The sequence below is a fragment of the Xiphophorus couchianus genome, chromosome 15 (genome assembly GCF_001444195.1).
Source record: "Xiphophorus couchianus chromosome 15, X_couchianus-1.0, whole genome shotgun sequence".
In the NCBI taxonomy this organism is placed as follows: Eukaryota; Metazoa; Chordata; class Actinopteri; order Cyprinodontiformes; family Poeciliidae; genus Xiphophorus; species Xiphophorus couchianus.
The window spans coordinates 312,603-330,223 of NC_040242.1; the positions used below are offsets into that span (position 1 = coordinate 312,603).

At 35.8% G+C, this 17,621-nt stretch overlaps 1 protein-coding gene across 12 annotated transcripts in view; it reads right to left on the reverse strand.

The window, feature by feature from the left end:
- syne2a (spectrin repeat containing, nuclear envelope 2a) overlaps positions 1–17,621 on the reverse strand; it is a 135,476-nt gene that overhangs the window by 70,064 nt on the left and 47,791 nt on the right. For all 12 annotated transcript variants that reach the window (XM_028041155.1, XM_028041160.1, XM_028041163.1 and 9 more), the window contains 13 exons: positions 16,555–16,662; positions 14,928–15,207; positions 13,812–13,984; positions 12,595–12,910; positions 11,643–11,807; positions 11,275–11,553; positions 11,045–11,172; positions 10,128–10,260; positions 9,060–9,206; positions 6,590–7,978; positions 2,997–3,167; positions 1,169–1,324; positions 334–572 (listed from right to left, as the gene is read on the reverse strand). In XM_028041155.1, the coding sequence (XP_027896956.1) occupies positions 334–572; positions 1,169–1,324; positions 2,997–3,167; positions 6,590–7,978; positions 9,060–9,206; positions 10,128–10,260; positions 11,045–11,172; positions 11,275–11,553; positions 11,643–11,807; positions 12,595–12,910; positions 13,812–13,984; positions 14,928–15,207; positions 16,555–16,662 (3,684 nt within the window). The remainder of the gene's footprint in view (positions 1–333; positions 573–1,168; positions 1,325–2,996; positions 3,168–6,589; positions 7,979–9,059; positions 9,207–10,127; positions 10,261–11,044; positions 11,173–11,274; positions 11,554–11,642; positions 11,808–12,594; positions 12,911–13,811; positions 13,985–14,927; positions 15,208–16,554; positions 16,663–17,621) is intronic.

Below are 17,621 nucleotides of genomic sequence, written 5' to 3' on the forward strand. Positions count from 1 at the left end.
CCTCCTGCACAACCAACAAAAATGCAGCAAGTGGTTTCTTAATAGTAAGTCAACAACAAAACACTTGTCTTTTCCAGCAGCCATTGTACAGCACATACAGCATTAAAACCAGCTGAACAAACGTACTGGAACGCCACTTGGGTTGCTAGGTAACGTCGCAGTGTGACTTAAGTTTTTGAAAAGGTTCATTTTCCAGACAACAAAAACATCAACTTAATGCTAAAAACCATCTGTTTTTTTTAAGTGCTTGGGCTGGTTTTAGAAGCAGCAGAAATGCAAATTAAAGGGTAAAAAAACATGCAAAAAGTGAATTTTGCATAACAGGTCGCTTACAAGCTCATCTTATCCTTCTCCGCTGCTACGACCTCAAGGAAAGCTTTGGTGATGTTCTTCTGCAGGTGATACTGCTTGACCAGATCCAGCTGAGCTGCTTTGACCTGAACGGTGGCAGAGGCATCCAGCAGGGCTGAGCTCCATTCTCCCTCCGCTCTTTCTGAAGCCTTTGGGTCTGAAACCGTTGTCACGTTGCTTTTAATGGAAGCCACTTGCTCCTGCACGGATCGCCTGTACTCCTAAAAGAAGCACAATGAAAGGGAAAGAATAGCTCAAGATTAGTTTGGCAATAGCTAAACCAAAAGTGCTTCAGTAAGAAAAACATCAGCTTTTCAACATTAGATGTTGCAGTCATAAAAATTTAATGAATTAGATCAGGGGTGTCAAGCTCATGTTCATTTTGGGCCAAATCAAAAATCAGAATAATCTGCCAGAATGTACTGATGAAACCCATTAAACTGTTAAAATGTTAACAACTGTTTGTTTCAGCATTCAATAAGTGTTTCTTAAAATTAAATAATATTAAACATATTTTCACACTGGTCAGTCCATCCAGGATTTTGATTGTTTTTGTGTTTTTTTGCAATTAAAATCACAGATTTTGTGGCACTAATTTAGAAATATTTGTAAGGAATTTTTCAGAATATTTGCGCTTATGTGACTTTTTGTTAATCACCCTATTAATCACTTGACATCAAGTCACTGAAACCCAATGTTTTTGATCAATTTTGAGAAAAGTCAGTTCTTAAAAATTTTTTTTTACAGGAAAAAAAAAGTTTTGACAAAGGAGACTACTGTAAAATGTGAGGGAATAATTCTTAAGTGCTTCACATACCTGTGCTTCCTCCTGCTGTTTAGCCATAGCTGCAGCATTGAGGTGTGCAGGTTGATATCGGCAAGCAAGAACACGCTGAACTGTCCGTGCTAATCGAATGTCTGCATCACCAGGTGAGGACGTCAGGTACCAACTCAGGTCCATATGAGGCATTTTCTAAGAAGAAAATAAAAAATGAACCTAAAAGTGCACATAAAATCCATTTCCAGTCCTTCTGATAACCTTGGAGCAACACAGTCAACAGAGAAAGTAAAGTGCTATTAATATGATTTCATGATAAAGAAAGAGCAGATGATGGTAATTTTCCATATTGCCATATTACAGCTATAAATCTTAAATTATATTTGGATTTGATGTTATAGTCTCAAACAAAGTATCATAAAAATAAGGGAAATGTGCCTAGATTTCACATTTTTTTACAAATTAAAGTAATAAACTAAAAGTCTGCATTTGGATTCAACCTCCAGCCCTCTGATCCTCCTAAAGAAAACTCAGTGAAGCAATTTGCCTTTGGAAGCCACATAATTACAGAGTGCATGTTGTAATACTGGGTGTAATTTATTCCCAGTTGTTGTGTGATTGCCTCAGAGGTTTGTTAGACAACAGTAGTGAATAAATGAAGACCAAGAAACACAGCAGACAGGTCAAATATAAAATTATGGCATAGTTTATGAAGCAACTCTTGAACATTTCATGGAATAAAGTTTCATAAATCATCTGAAACAACTGCAAGGAACAACGGAAAGCCTACTAAGACATGGCTGAGTCCAAATTTACACCATAAATCACTTAAAAATCTGTTACAAAGCTTAAAAAAGTGATTTTTACAAATTCTCTCCATCCAATTTGACTAAACTTGTTTTGGGAAGAAGAACGGGCATAACCCAAAAACTGCAGCTGTGCACTGCAAAAATACAAAATCTTGCCAAATGTCTTGGTCTAGTTTCTAGTGCAAATATCTTAAAATAAACTTGAAATGAGACCAAAGTAACTTAAAAGTAACTTTTTAGCCAAATATAGCAGTTTGTTTTAAGTAAATAATTCCTTAATATTGTTGAAAAAGTTAATTTTTCATTGGCAGATTATTTAACTTATAAAAAGACACTTTCTCATGTGCTTTTTCATCAATAATAAGGAATTATTTACTTAAAACAACGCTGAAACGTTACTTTTAAGTTAGTCTGTCTCATTTCAAGTGTACAAAGATATTTCCACTAGAAACTTGACCAAAAATACTTGGTAAGATTTTGTGTTTTTGCAGTGTAAGTGCAGATGAATAAAAATTCACACCACACTTTTGAGATTTTTATGTATAAAAATTGTTTTCCACTTCAGTTATGAACTAATTTGTGTTGATCTTTTTCGCAAAAGAAGCACAAAGTTTTATGTGATGTGCAAATTGTTCACTTTTACACATAAATAAGTCAAGAAACATTATGAATATCGATATCAAATATCAACGATCTCGAACAATCATACAAAATGTCATTATTCTAACGTAACTGCTCTTTTATCTTGATCTACGTAAAGTGTAATTAGACTAAAGACTCCACAGGAAACGACTCTCTCATAAATCCTTCCTGTTAGGCAGCATCATGGGAATACACAAACATCAGTCAACTCTTTTCTTCTCACTCTGACATCAGAAATGATTTAACCTTTCATTTAGAAACAGAAACTTGAACTTGTTTCAAAAAGTGTTTTATTTTGCAACAAAACTGACAGATTATGTATTAAATGTGCACAAAAGTATAGGAGATAATATTTGTGACTTAGTTTAGAACAGAAGCTGTGTTCAGATTTTGCATTAAAACCAGTTAAAACTCACCTGTAAAATGTTACTTTGCTCCACCGACGCCTGAATCGCTGATAAACTGTCCTGCAAGGCGGAGCTGTACTTGTAGCTTCCCGGTGATCCACCTGTCAATACTTCAGCGCCGGGGCCGCATGCTGAGCCCGGCGGGATCCGCTCCGACTCCATGACTGTTTGGCTTTGAAGCTACACAGAAAGAAGCCAGGAGTGGCGTCACATTTTAGCCTTTCCCCATGTTTGTCCACAGATAATAACAGTGCTTCCTGTTCTTTTTTTTCCCGCCTCCGCCGGTGCAAATATCAAGTTGTCAGTGGCTCAGCCAGTCAGTGCAGTAAACACAAGAATGCGCCCGAGTGAGTGATGAAGAGAAGGAAGCCCTGGGGGTGAAGGATTCCCCGTCTGCTCACATAAAACAACGCTGACTCTGTTTTTTTACAGTGTGGCCAAACTGGACTGAAACCAAAAACGTTAGCAGCTTACAAAAGAAGGGAGTCGCCTTGCTAAACATCAGGGGAAAGACGAAGGTGTGTATTGTGGCTGTTTTCTATGCGGTGAAAGAATGGAAACACGATTTGTAACAAGGAAATGGAAAAATGGAGAAGACACTTAGAAAAACTGTATTTTTAATACTGATATGGCTAAGAAAACTAAAAGAGGGATATTTTTATTGAGTTTATGTATCTGATTTATAGATTTTGATAAAAGTTTTAAAAAATATAGCAATTCAAAAATGGTTATAGTCAACTAATGATCAAAATACAGCTGTTAAATGAGCTTCAGTTAAAGCACAGGTGTCAAACTCAAGGTCCGGGGACCAAATCCAGCCCATCATAGCTTTTTATGTGGCCTTGTAGAAACGTCTATACTCCCAAAGTACATCAGTCAGTCTCTTTGGTTGTTTTGTGATTCCACAATTGCTGAAATTCATGCGAAATAACCAGATTGTCACACTTTTTTTGCGCTAATGTATAATTATGAATTCATTGCAAATTTTCTGCAAAAATGTTCAAAAACTAAAGTGGTAGTAGTTTTTACTTCTACTCCACTGCTTCCTTATTTAATGTCAATTTTAGTCTGTGATCCATATGGTAAGTACATAAAAAGTCACAATTACCATCTTACACAATGTGGCGCAAAATATCTTTCAAATGTTTCTAAATATTCAGATTTTAGCTGCAAAATATCAGAAAAACAATCAAAATCCTGGAGGAATTGATCAGTTTGAAAAAATTCAATATTTAAATCTAAGAAGAATTCATCAAATTCAACTATGTATTAATATTTTAACTGCTTGTTAATGTGTTTTATCAATACATTCTGATACAATCTACCCCTTAAGAACATTTATGATGTTTATATGGCCCAAAAAGAAAGTCTGACACAAAACAAAATCGGTTTTGTCTTGTGCAGAAGCAGAAGTTTATTTATTTTATTGTTGTTTCGATTTCCTACAAGAGTACCACATTTCTGCTGCTGTCACTTTAAGAGCTCCAAACCGGGCCTGCTCTGATTGGTCAGCTGGTCAGTTCAAAATGTGAAAGACAACAAGCCCATTCTTTCATGCTCTTCTGCACCTTTGCATGTTGGCTATCTGTGAAAAAGTACACACAAGCCGAACTTTCCTGGCTGAACGGTTAACACTGTAAACAGAAACCAGATGCTAACCAAGATAACGAACGGTGGTGTAATGACAAATATTCTTATTGACAAATTCCTAAAGAAATATTTCAGGCATCCAGAAACAACCGTAAGAAGTGAAAGGAAGTGAAAGCTGCTTTGGCACCAACCTCAAATTGTTCAGGATTTTGCTCAAATTTAGCTGCTTTTTGGTGGATGGCTAATGCTTTAAAGTCAAATTTGGCAGATGGGAGGCATTCAAACGATAAATGATAAGGTAAGAAAAAATAAAAATAAAAAAAATACATAAATGCAAATCTATTCTTGTAAAAGCAGCATACAGTTTAGCATAAAATTACAGCTTTAAAATGTCATTTTTATGTCTTGTTGTCTCTCACACTTGACTGCAAGACATGTTTGTAAATGTCAACCTTAAAAAATTTTTCAAGAATTGAGAACAGTTTGTTGTCTTGATCTGCATGTAGTTATCCATAAGGAAAAAATACATTTATTCTTCAGAAGAGTACTTAACCTGATTGCCTTTATATTTAGGATTCTGAGCCCGCGGGAGCGAGCGAACGACCAATGCAAGTCACGGCCCTGAAATTCCAGGTTCAGTACTCACACCACAACTCAGATGCAAATATTCAGCCACATCCATCTGTAGGTGGCGATATAGCTTCAACTTATAACTCCAAACTTAGAAATCACATTAACAAAACTGATGTGGCAAAGTTTCTTAGAAAGATTCTCCAGCAGATGAGCCACTGTGCAAAAGTTGCTTGTCCGGAATATTTGCCACAAAAACTGGATTAACCAAAACCAATCTCACCCCCTAGAATCAACTCTGAGAAAATAAAACCTGGCACCATATACACTAAGGAAGAAACAAAAAAATTATGGTGGTGGATTTATTTATTTTTTGCCCAATTATAAAGTAATAAAAGCTAATTACACATTGCTACACACGTAGCTGCAAAATGAAATTACCCATAATTTTAAAACCGTAACAATAATCCACAATTTCCTTCATGCTGCCAATTAAAAACACAATATTGACCATATCTAGCTAGTTTTTTTCAACGTCCACCTGTAGGTGGAGCTGTAAAATTGCAAAATCTGTTACGCAAAAATCACAGCTTGGATTTTTGCCAAACTTTTTATGGAAGTAACATTGGATGGGGCTGTCTATGGACAGATTTTAGCGTTTATTCTGAAATGGGAGCCAAAAGGATTGTCTATATCTGATATAAATGGGTCTAATGGGATTTGTCTGTCCAACAAATCAATCAAACAGCTGCAGCTGATCCAGAATGCTGCTGCTGGCGTTCTGACTAAAACCAGGAAGATAGAGCACATAACACCAGTTTTAAAGTCCCTCCACTGGCTCCCTGTAGCTCAAAGAATAGACTTTAAAATACTGTTGTTAGTTTATAAATCACTGAACAGCTTAGCACCACAATACATTAAAGATCTGCTGTTGTTGTATCAACCTTCCAGACCTCTCAGGTTCTGGTTCTGGTTCTGCTCTGCATCCCCAGAACCAGAACCAAACGAGGAGAAGCAGCTTTCAGCATCTATGCACCACAAATCTGGAACAAACTTCCAGAAAACTGTAAAACAGCTGAAACACTGACTTCTTTTAAATCTCGACTAAAAACCCACCTTTTTAGAATTGTATTTGAAATGTAATTAATTATGAATATTGATGGAACTTGACTTAATGTAATGTTTTGATTGTTGATTCTGTGTTGCTTGACTTTGTGTTTTTGTGTTTGTAATGATGTAAAGCACTTTGAAATGCCTGCTGCTGAAATGTGCTGTACAAATAAAATTTGATTGATGGACTGATTGATAATGTAGTGAATAGAAAGTCTTAATCATTGTTTATCCAGGTATTCATGTTATTTTTATTCCATTTATTCCTACTTAAAAAGGAAAAGAAGTGAAAAAACTTTTAAAATGTGCTAACAAATAAACCATTAGCTCACCTTTCCCAGTGGCAACAGCATTTCTTTCAGTGCTCCATTTTGTTTCCATTTCTTTCCTTCACGTCGCAGTGAGGTGCCATCTTGTCCCGTGGGTATTGCACAGAGTTTCCCGTCTGTACATTCAGAGTCGTTAGCTCCTCCTCGCGCCGTCCCCTCACCTGCTCCACCTCTGCTCATTGCACTGTCGGTAGCTGTCAGTTGTTTGTCAGCTGCATCAATTTGTTTTTCGGTTTCGTTTTCATCTCGATTTGGCACCGAATCCTCTGCAGAGCTCAGGGCAGGCGGCACAGTTTTTCCCAAGGACTGACAGGCAGTCACCCAAGATGTGCTGACTGGGAATTTTTCACCTGTTTCAACGCCAAACTCACATTTGGAGTCAGATTTAGACAGAGTTAGAGCTTCATCATTCTTTACTGCATGGGTTGGTTGAGTCTCTTTGTTTTCTGACTGCCTGCTTGAACCTTTTTGCTCTGCAGGTTTTCCGTCTAACTCAGGGTTGAGTCTTGGTTTCTTCTCAAGAAATCCTGCATTTGAACTTGTTTTACAGTGTTGATCTCCTACATATCCACTTTGCTGGATGTCAAACGACTGCAGCTCCAAAACTACAGTGAACACTTTATCTTGGCTTCCACTGACTTGCCCATTATGCTCATCTTGTTCTTTTGCACCTGCATTAAAAGTCTCAGATTTGCAGGTTTTTAAGAGTGTTTGGTCCGACTCTGACTGGGCTGAATCTGTGGAAAATCTAGTTGCTTTTTCTGTGATTTCAATCAGCTCTTTTTCCCTTTTTTCATTCTCCATGTCTGGTTCAACTGTACATACTTTTGTTGAGACATCAGAATGTTCTTTTAAGGCATCAAGACTTTCTGAATGGATCGGCAGAGGACAGGACACATTGTTGATCTCAGGAATGGCTGCTTCAGTCGATTCCTTGGGGGACGAGATGATCGGTAATTTGATTTTGTTGATTTTGTCTGAATAAGACGGTTCTAAAACTAAGGCTTCTTCAGTGTTCAGTGAGGCGGATATGATTGTTCCTGTAATATTTTCAGAAACTATCATGTCCGCTGACTCAACAGCAATCTGATGGTTAATTTCTCCTGAAGCAGATGGAGGCTCCTTTGACCCGAAAACATCTGGACTTTCTGAACACAGGGCTGGAATATTGTCTAAAACAGCTGTTGTACAAATAACAGGGATATTTTCTTGATTCGGTTTAGTGGCATCAGTTTCATTCTTCAATACTCCTGGTTGAAAAGTGAGCAGTTTGGTTGGGATGTGTAACGTTTCCCGGCCATCTTGGTGTCTGTCTGAGTTGGGATCACAAACATCTCCGGCTGTTTTTTCTTCATTACCTCCGTTTGGCAATTCTGTTTGCATTTGATAAACCTGTTAAACCCCCCCCCCAAAAACAAACATATTAATAAATAGCAATGTGTGGATTTGAGATGTACGTCCATAAATTAAATAAAATTTAAATTGTTTTCACATTAATCACTCCCTCCAGGATTTCATGATTGATTCTGTGATGTTCTTTGCAATCAAATTCACAAATATATAAATATTTGTAAAAACTGTTGTTTCTAAATGAATATGAACTTGTTTTTGGTTTTTTTTGCATTATTTGAGCTCTGAAATCACTGCATCTTTTTTTCTTATTTTGACCATTTCTCATTTTCTGCAAATAAATACCAAATTTTTGCTTGTAAATTCAGAGACATGTTGTCAGTAGTTCATAGAATAAAAGAACAATGTTCGTTTCACTCAAACATAGACCTATAAAAAGTAAAATAAAAGAAACTGATCATTTTAAGTTGTCTCCAATTTTTCCCAGAGCTGTATAAATACAGTATATATTTAGACAGAAAGATTTAGATTTTTAGTAAAAATTAGCCACATTTTATTTGTTCTTATGGTGTCTCTTATATACGTATATATATTTATTCTAGTTTTTAAAAATGTATTTATTTTATTTTTTAGCTATAAAAAGTAAAATCAGAGAAACTGATCATTGTAAGTGGTCTCTTAATTTTTTCCAGCGCTGTTTAAATATTTGTAAGAAATTTTGCGATATATGTGCTTATAAATTACCTTTCACTCGCCGTATCAATCACAGACATCAAAGCGGTGTAGTAGATGTAGGAAATACTGCCACCAGCAGGTGGGAGTTAGTAATATTTTTGAACATTTTTGTGGAGATTTTGCAATAAACTCACAAATATACATTAGCATAAAACAATTTGTTGATTTTGCATGGATTTCGTGGAATAGTGACCAAGTGGAGGGACTGACTGATGTAATTTGGCAATATGCTGAGACAAAATGCTTTGATTTGATTGATGAAATGATATTTAAGCACACAACTGTTATTCTGAAGGTCCATAAAAAGCTAATGTGAGCCATATTTGGCCCCCAGGCCATAAGTTTGACACTTGTAACTTAATTCTTCTTGAACTAAGAATATTCTCACCAGGCCTCGACTTTCCATCAAAACCTCTGAAGCGCTTTTCACCAGCGTTTTCGTCATTTCTTCACCCAGACAATTTACCAGAATGTTCTGCTGGGAAAGAACGTCGTAAAGTTTGTTTTGTAGCTTTAAACCTTCATCCAGAACCGCCTATGAGAGAGCAAACAATAGCTTTAGTTACATTTATATTTGTTTTTTTATAGTTATGAAAACATCACTATCACTAAGAAGTTGATTGAAATACGGCCTTTTACCGTCCAGATGGAATGAGCTGCATCCTGTTTTTTATTTTTAACAAGAACAACGAAGAGGGGAAAGGTCTCAACGCTTGTATTATAATTCAGAGGATGGATCCATCTGTGGCATTTTAAAGCTCAATGAATAAAAGAATAATAAAAAAACTCATGAGAAAAATCTGTTCTGCTTGGCCTGAAAAGCACAAAGGGAAAAGTAATTTTCCTGTCATTAACACAAAGTGCAGCCGAAAAAAGCACTGGAGGCTGAAGCCACTCTCACTTACAGAAGCTCAGAGAGCTGAGTCACAACTTTAATTTACATGTTTTGAAGAAAAAGTTTCAATTTGAACATTTTTGGCAAAGAAAAGGACTTTTCAAACTCAAGTTTGCATGAAACAACAAACAATAAACAATAAAAAATGATTCAGACATGTAAATTAAAATCTAAAAATTTAATTCACATTAATTTTAAATAAAAAATTGTAAAAAAAAATTATGTGCATGTTTTGTAAAAAAAAGTTTAAATTTGAACATTTTTGGCAACAAAAAAAAGAAGCTGACTTTGCAAACTGAAGTTCGCATGAAACAACTCTGAATGATCAAAAACTTTAAATTTTCAGATATTGCTAACATTACAGCTTCATGTTACATTATAAAGTTGACTTAACTTAAATCTTTGCTTATGTATCAAAACAGAACAACAATAAATGTTGGCGATAACATAGCAGCAACATATTACTTTGGGAGCATTTGTGCTTAACTTTTGCGGTTGAATTTAAATCTCAACCTGATCCACGTTTAATGGAAAACATTAATGGAAACGTTTGTGAATTACCTGACTGGATGATGATGACGTCTGAACTTTTACTGCTTGGATCCACAGCTGCAGATCTCTGATGACGCCTCTCACTGTCTCACCCGTTACTTCCACGCATTCTTCCTTTTTCTGGTTAAAAACTGACCTCAGGCTGGATTTAGGGCACAAAAAAGGAGAGAATTCAGTTTTTTAGTCAAAATGTTTTACAAAAACTAATGGGAAGTGAATTTTTATGAAATTAGGACAGTTTTTCTCTTCTTTCTGTTACAGAAACTTCTATATCCATGAATTGTGTGACTCTCTACGAGTATGAGGGTCACACTAGTAAAAAATTAAAATTAAGATGATAATAATAATAATAATAATAATAATAATAATAATAGTATCATGAGAATTAGGTCGTATGAGAATAATGTCACAATATAACAAGAAAAACTTGTCACAATATTACGTGAATAAAGTTGAAATAATGTGAGAATAAAGTCAGGATATTTTGAAAATAGTCGATATAATAATATTAAAGTAATGATTTTATTCTCATACAACTTTTTCTAGTAATATTATGACTTTATTCTCATAATTTTACAACTTTAATCTCATAATTCTATGACTTTAATCTCATAATTTTATGACTTTAATCTCATAATTTATTATTTTATATTCTTTGATACTCCAAATACTACACTGACAAAGCTATAAAACAGATCAGTCTGTTTTATATAATTTTATTACATTTTCAAAAATTCAGTAATTTATTTGAATTTACCAATATATTAATATATTTTAAATAAACATATTTATTTACAGAAATAAATAATAAAACAAGAAAAACATTGTTTTCTCCATTTCTTCTGCTAAATCAGCCATTCTCTGCTTTCTGTCACAGTTATAGTCCCATCTGCCTTTATTTGCTGTCATAAACTGAGACGATGTACCTGAGGAGTTCTTTCCAAACAGCACTGACAGTAAAAATGGCTTCTGCAGGAAGCACTTCCTGTGTTTCCCTCGTCCTCTGCAGGGCATTAACTCTGATATCCAGCTGTGTCAGTTTTTTATCCCACCCCTGAGAAGCACAAATGTTTGTTTTATTGAAAGCATGCATGCAGTTTTTGACATGTGTTTATGTAGGGATGTAGTGACACTTCACAGTATTCTTTAATGTTACCTGTACCGAACGCCACTGCTGTGTCAGCTGGAAGACATCTGGCAACACAGACAGCTCCTCCACATTTTTGGCGAGATCTCTTAGATCTGCCTGTAAAAGGGAGGCTTCTTCCTGCAGAGGGATTGCACGCTCTATCGCCCTCTTGTGGTTGTGGAGGTTACTGATTTGCTCTGAAAGGCTGGCTTGGGCTTCTGCTGTGCAGCTGGCTGTGAGGGAATCCCTGAGCGTTACAAGCACTAAAAGCTCCTTTTCAATTTCTGCTACTTGTTTCAGCAAAGCCTGGGAAGCGGATGGAGAAAAAGAGAAATGTGAAACATGATATAGGTGGAAACAGAATATGCAGAGTCAGCTTTCTTTAAGGGTTTTACCTCTAGAGATGCTGCATCAGAGGTCAGCCCACCGGAGCTTTCTGTTCGGGTCTGGCAAGCCGTCATCCTCTGTTGAAGGGTTGTCAAGTGATGGTGGCAGGCCTGCAGCAGCTGGCCGAACTGTTCCTCATTACTCAAACCTTTCTGCAGGTGGGTGCACAAACCCTGGGGACATTTCAGGCAGACCAAGCAACTCAAACTCTGAGAGCCCTGTACTCAAGTAAGAGTAGCACTACTTCAGCATATTTTAAAAACTGGCCTTCCAGGAAATTACTACTAAGAATTTGGTCAGAAGGACAAGCAATCAATCATTTATTATTTAAACAATTACATCATCAGACAGAGTATGTAAAAATAAAAACAATTCACCTAGAGCTGGACGATATGGCTGAGAAACATATCACCATCTAAATGTTTCACATCAGTCAATATTGATAATTCATGTTAGTTTTTAGATCTAAATATATAAAATTTAAAACAGAAAATGTATAAGATTTCCAGTTTTATCCAGTGTTCTCTCCACGTTGTTGTTTTTTATTTTTAAGACGTTATACGTAACGGTGGCGGAACTATAAACTGCTGCTGTGCCAGTTACGCAACAGGTTGTTGCTAGGTAACCAAAGAGTGGGTGAGTTGCTAGGCAACCAAAGAGCGAGCGAGCTAGAGGGCTACTTGAAACTAGACCAAAAATACTCACTAAGAGTTTGTTTTTGTAGTGTAGGGTTCACAATCCCCAACTTAAAGACCATAGCTTTAATTTATTTTTATTTTATTAATGAATGTATTATTCATTTAGCTTTTTACTTGTTTGATTTTGGATATGTGGTCTTTTGTCTTTGCATTCTTAAATGAGGTTTTACAGAAAAAAGTTACAAATCAAATTAGAGATTTATCAATCTCTAATGCATTTTAACATGAACTCAACTGGCAGTCACTATAAAAATCATTGTACCTTCACTTCTGCCATAAGTGCTGACCAACGGGTTTCTAACTCATCCCAAGAGGAATCTTTCCAGATGGCGTTCCTGGTTTTCTTAGCCAGCTCCATCCTCTTCTCATCCAGACTGATTAAGGTTAATTTCAGGGATTCAGATTCAACCTGCAGCTGCCGGGCGAGAAAGCAGGCCTGCCCTCGCTCAGCTGAGCCCGGCCAGGGGAATAAAGATGGAAGTTGCTCCGCTTGGTGCTTCAGCTCTTCCACTCTGCAGGAAGCCTCCTGCCTGCTGGTCAGGTAGGCGGAGGAGAGCTCCAGATCATCTTCCAGTACCCTAAAAGAACATCGTAAAAGCTCCTTAATAAATAGATCAACAAAGAAAGTCAGAATCGGCCCAATGCAATGCGAGTTCAACGGTCGTTTAGGATCACCACACCACCAGGGGGCCCCCAAGAGCACCAAGCTACCGTAATAAAATAAATGTATATCTATTTAAAGTAACAGAAGCTGCGTTTACATTACGAATGTGCACAATACTTTGTCAATAAACTGAAAACGTAAAGATTTTGCAAACTGCTGTGTTTCCATAAAAAAAAGCTATTAAAATCACACATGAATAAGTTTGTTCGCACACTAAAATACGCTAATTTCCTTACTCAACCTAGAACAAAAGTTTTGTATCAAAATACGTGAGTTTTTTTTTTATTGCTGTGTTTCCAGTAAGCAAATTTATTTTCATAATTCCAAATTACGCAATTAAATGGTCAATGGAAATGCAGCAATTGAATAATACAAACTACATGTGGAAAAATTATTTCTATATTATTTTATTATAGTTGTTAAAACAATAATAGGTTAATATCTTCCTGCTGTATCAAACTTGTTAACATGTTTACTGTACATTTAGTGCTTATCAGTTGATGTTACTTTCAAAAAATTAAATATTAGGGAACACCTAAATATTACTCTACAGTTAAAAATCCAAATTTCTCTTTAGATTGCTACTAAAAAGTTCAAATAAACAGCCATAATTAGATGTAACCTAATTGCAAATTATGCTAATATGACAGCAGGTTAAGCACAAGAAGGAAAAATAATCCAGTGTTGACATGTTGGTATGGGTGCCCCAAATGAAAATCTGCCCAGGGCCTCAAAAAGCCCTGGGCGGGCCCTGGAGAAGGTTTTAAAACTGTGACAATCTGAGTTTTTGAAGAGATATTTTTGACTCTAGTCACCTGAAATAAGGCTGAACCAATTCCAAAAGGTTCTTCCAGTTTTGTTGTGTTTTCTGGATCTTCAGCTGAACGTCTCGTTTCAGCTCCGGAGACAATCTTTGGCTCAGACTCTCTCCAGTAACTCTGAGCTGCTGCAGACGCGTTTCCGCTCCAGTTGTAGCTTTTAACACAGCCTGAAACAAAAACAAAATGTTTCATTGAATCACAGACGTTTCCAAACTCAGGCGTAATCTGTTTATTTAGATTACTGTGTCTGCTCTGTTAAAAGCATTAACTGGTGATTCCAGTTTGTTCGGTTTATACGTCACTGCAACATGACTTCTGCACAACATGCTTAGAACAAGCTGGACAAACTTTAGACAAATGGAGAAAATCTGTCAATGATTTGCTAAATTATTCATACTTCTTTAATTTCTTCATATTCACATGACAGACCAACTCAAAATAGATGCAATTATGAAGTGGAAAAGATACAATCTGCATTTTAACATTTTTAAGAGTAAAAATCTGAAAATGTGGTGTGCATTTGTATCTAGCACCACTTTTCACTGCTATTAGAAATGTCTTTTAGGGTACGTCACCACGAGCATATCTAGAGAAATAGCTTAAGCACAGAGTTTTATTTACATTTAGGGCTAGACTTTGACTAGACCATTCTATCAAGAATGTGTTGTGATCTAGACGCTCTGGTGTACCCTCAATCCAATCTTGAGTCTTTTGCAGCTTTCCCGTTGCTAACAAAAAGTAGCATTCCCACAGTATGATGCTACCACCACCACATTTTACAGAAGTGGTGGGAAGGACTTTTACATTGCACCGTTCAAGCTGCATAACAGACATTTTTAAAAACACATAGTTTAAATGTTTATTTGGCATCAAAAGGTGGAATTTTAATTTGAGGTTCACAAAGTGACAAATATTTTATCATCAGTTATAATTACCTTTGTATAATTAAAGGCTGAATTGTGGAAAACTAATAATAAAATGGTTTGGAAGTTAATTTTGTGCTGGTTTAGGTTGTTTAAAGATCTTTAAATTACACACAAATAAGTCATTTTGTTCATTTTTGCTAAATATTTCAAGAATATTTGTTTAGAATATGAATTATGTTCCTACCTGAGCATGACAAAGTCTTTGCTCTGCTGAAGTTTCAATTTCTCCACCGTCACTCTGTCTCAGACCATCAAACCATGACTGAATGGATTCAACCAAACCCTGAAATGCTTCTGAATCGTTACTCGGCATGGGCGTCGCCTCCTCTGAAACGCCTCCCAGGTTTGTGCAGAAGTTGTGACATCGCTGCAGCAGATCGCAGCTCTGCTGCAGCAGCACACACTGCTGCAGGTTACTGCTTCTAAAAGACGATACGAGCTCAGCAATGCGCTCTGTCCTCCCTCTGCAAAACACAGAAAAAACTAATTATTAACTACAAACAAGTCAGTTAGACTCTTATATCACATGTGTCAAACTCGAGGCGCATGGGCCAAATTCGGCCCACCATAGCTTGCTGTGTGGCCCTCTAAGTTGTAAGCTAAACATTAAATGTGCTTAAATATTATGTTATCAGTCAAATCAATGTCGTTTTTCTCTGTTTAATGGAAAAATATATCAATAAGTTCCTCCAGTTTCTTGAGAATTATCGTGGAAATTCACGCAAAATCAACAAATTGAGCTAAAAACTGGGAATTCATTGCATATTTTTCTCAAAAATTGTCAAAAGTTTGACAAAAAATTTTTTGTATTTCTTACTTGTATTAAACAGCTGATTGACGTCAGATTATATTCCATGATCTTTACAGCGAGTAATAAAAAGTCGCATTTACGTCATAAATAAGCAGAAATATTTCCAAATTAGTACCACAAACACTTTGATTTTTATTGCAAAAAATCACAAAACAATTGTAAAATCCTGGAGGGACTGAAAAGATGGTCCATATTATTTTATTTTAAGGATTTATGGATATTTTTACAGTTAGTGAACAAGTGTTATCAATACATTCTGGCATAATCAAGAGCATTGGTGATCTGGATTTGGCCCAAAACCAAAATGAGTTTGACACCGCTGGTTTATATGATTAATGAGAAAAATGGTGAAGCTTTGTCAAGCTGGATGTTCTTTACAGTGAATAAAAAACATGAGACAAACAAAATCTATTCATAGATTAATAATAATTTATCAACAAAACATAGCTTAATGTTTAATGGAAGTCCAGGTTTTCCAAACACTGTGAACATATTTGGTCGTCTAAAACAAATATTTGATCAGATCAAGAATCCAGAGAAACCCCTAACAGTTTAGAAATTATGGACTATTTACTCTTATTCTTCTTAAACATGAGGAACCAAAATGTAGGATTGTACTTTTACCTTTTTGTCTCTTGTTTTTTTGTATTTCCTTCTATTTCATGTAAAGCACTTTGAACTGCCTTGTTGCTTAAAATCTGCTACATAAATAAAATTACCTTACCTACATATTTACTATAAAGAGTAAAATAAAAAACAGGGTATGTAGTAAAGCAAACATATACAGTAAATATGTATTTAAGGTGGTACAAATTTGATCCAAAGGCCATATTTGTTTAAATAAAACATGTTAAATAAATAATGCTTTTGTCATTTTTATAAAAGTTCTGCAGCGGACTGCAGTTCTGTCAGTTATATGGTGTATTTAAAGAAAACAAACAAACACACTTTACTTACTCTGCTGCAATAACTCATTATTAAATTTTTTTTAGCAGTTTACCTTTGCTGAAGTGCTTCTTCTTGCAGAAAACTCAGATTCTTCGTCTTCAGTGCATCTTCCTCACCTGCACAAAGCCACTTCTCCAGTTGCTCTTTCTCCGTTTGGAGCCTGCAAAGGCCACAGGCTTTAATGCACAAACTGCACAGTATACAATAGATTAAAGATTACAATGAGAGAAACTTTCCCACATAGAGTGTTGGGTCTATTTTGGTTCTCAACCTGCAAGAAATCGACCAAAAACACAAGTTACTCTTCTTCAGAAGAGGGAAGAGAAGCCAGACACTGTCTGGGATCAACTTCGCCGGCTCTCAGTCCTCAACTGTCTTTTATTGAAACAGAGTATGACCTAATCACATGAACATTGTAGCTCTAAACAGTCTGTTACACATTTCTTTAAGTCTGCCTGTGACTATTGACATGGCATTGTTTCCTGTATCTCTGATAAAACAGGAAGGGTGTGTAAACGTTTCCTACCTCCAAACAAACATCCAAAGAACAGTTAATAATGTACCATAGAAAGAAAAGGAGCCTAGTAAAAACACAAAAGAATAATAATAATATGAAAACATAACCTTTCAGATAAAGTCATAATTTAAATGAACTTAGATAATAATTTTCCCAACATGGAGCAGGACCTACTGCTAAATTAAAACAAGCTAAACTTGCCGCAGCTCTGGTTTTATCTCCAGTTTAACCCGTTTTCCTGCCTGACTCTTATTTCCACAGCCTGTGAGTAAAAGGTTTGAATCTAAACTTCAAAATTGGGTTAATCATGATTAAGCAATTATTGAAATCGTCGTCAAGTAATTTAGTAATTGTTTAATCATTAATTGGAGTAGACAGACTCAATTAATGATTAATGAACAACATACATTTTATATTTAATATAAAAAAAACGTTTGTCTCTAAATATGTTCTACCCCTAATTTAGCTTCTCCTGGTTCAAACTAAGTATGTTTTGCTTTTGGGGTTTTTAATCGGTTAATTCAAAAAATAATCAACAGACCAGTTCAACGCTGTAGTAATGCCGAGTCAAGCAGAAAAGTCAAAGTTTTTCATATGTTGAT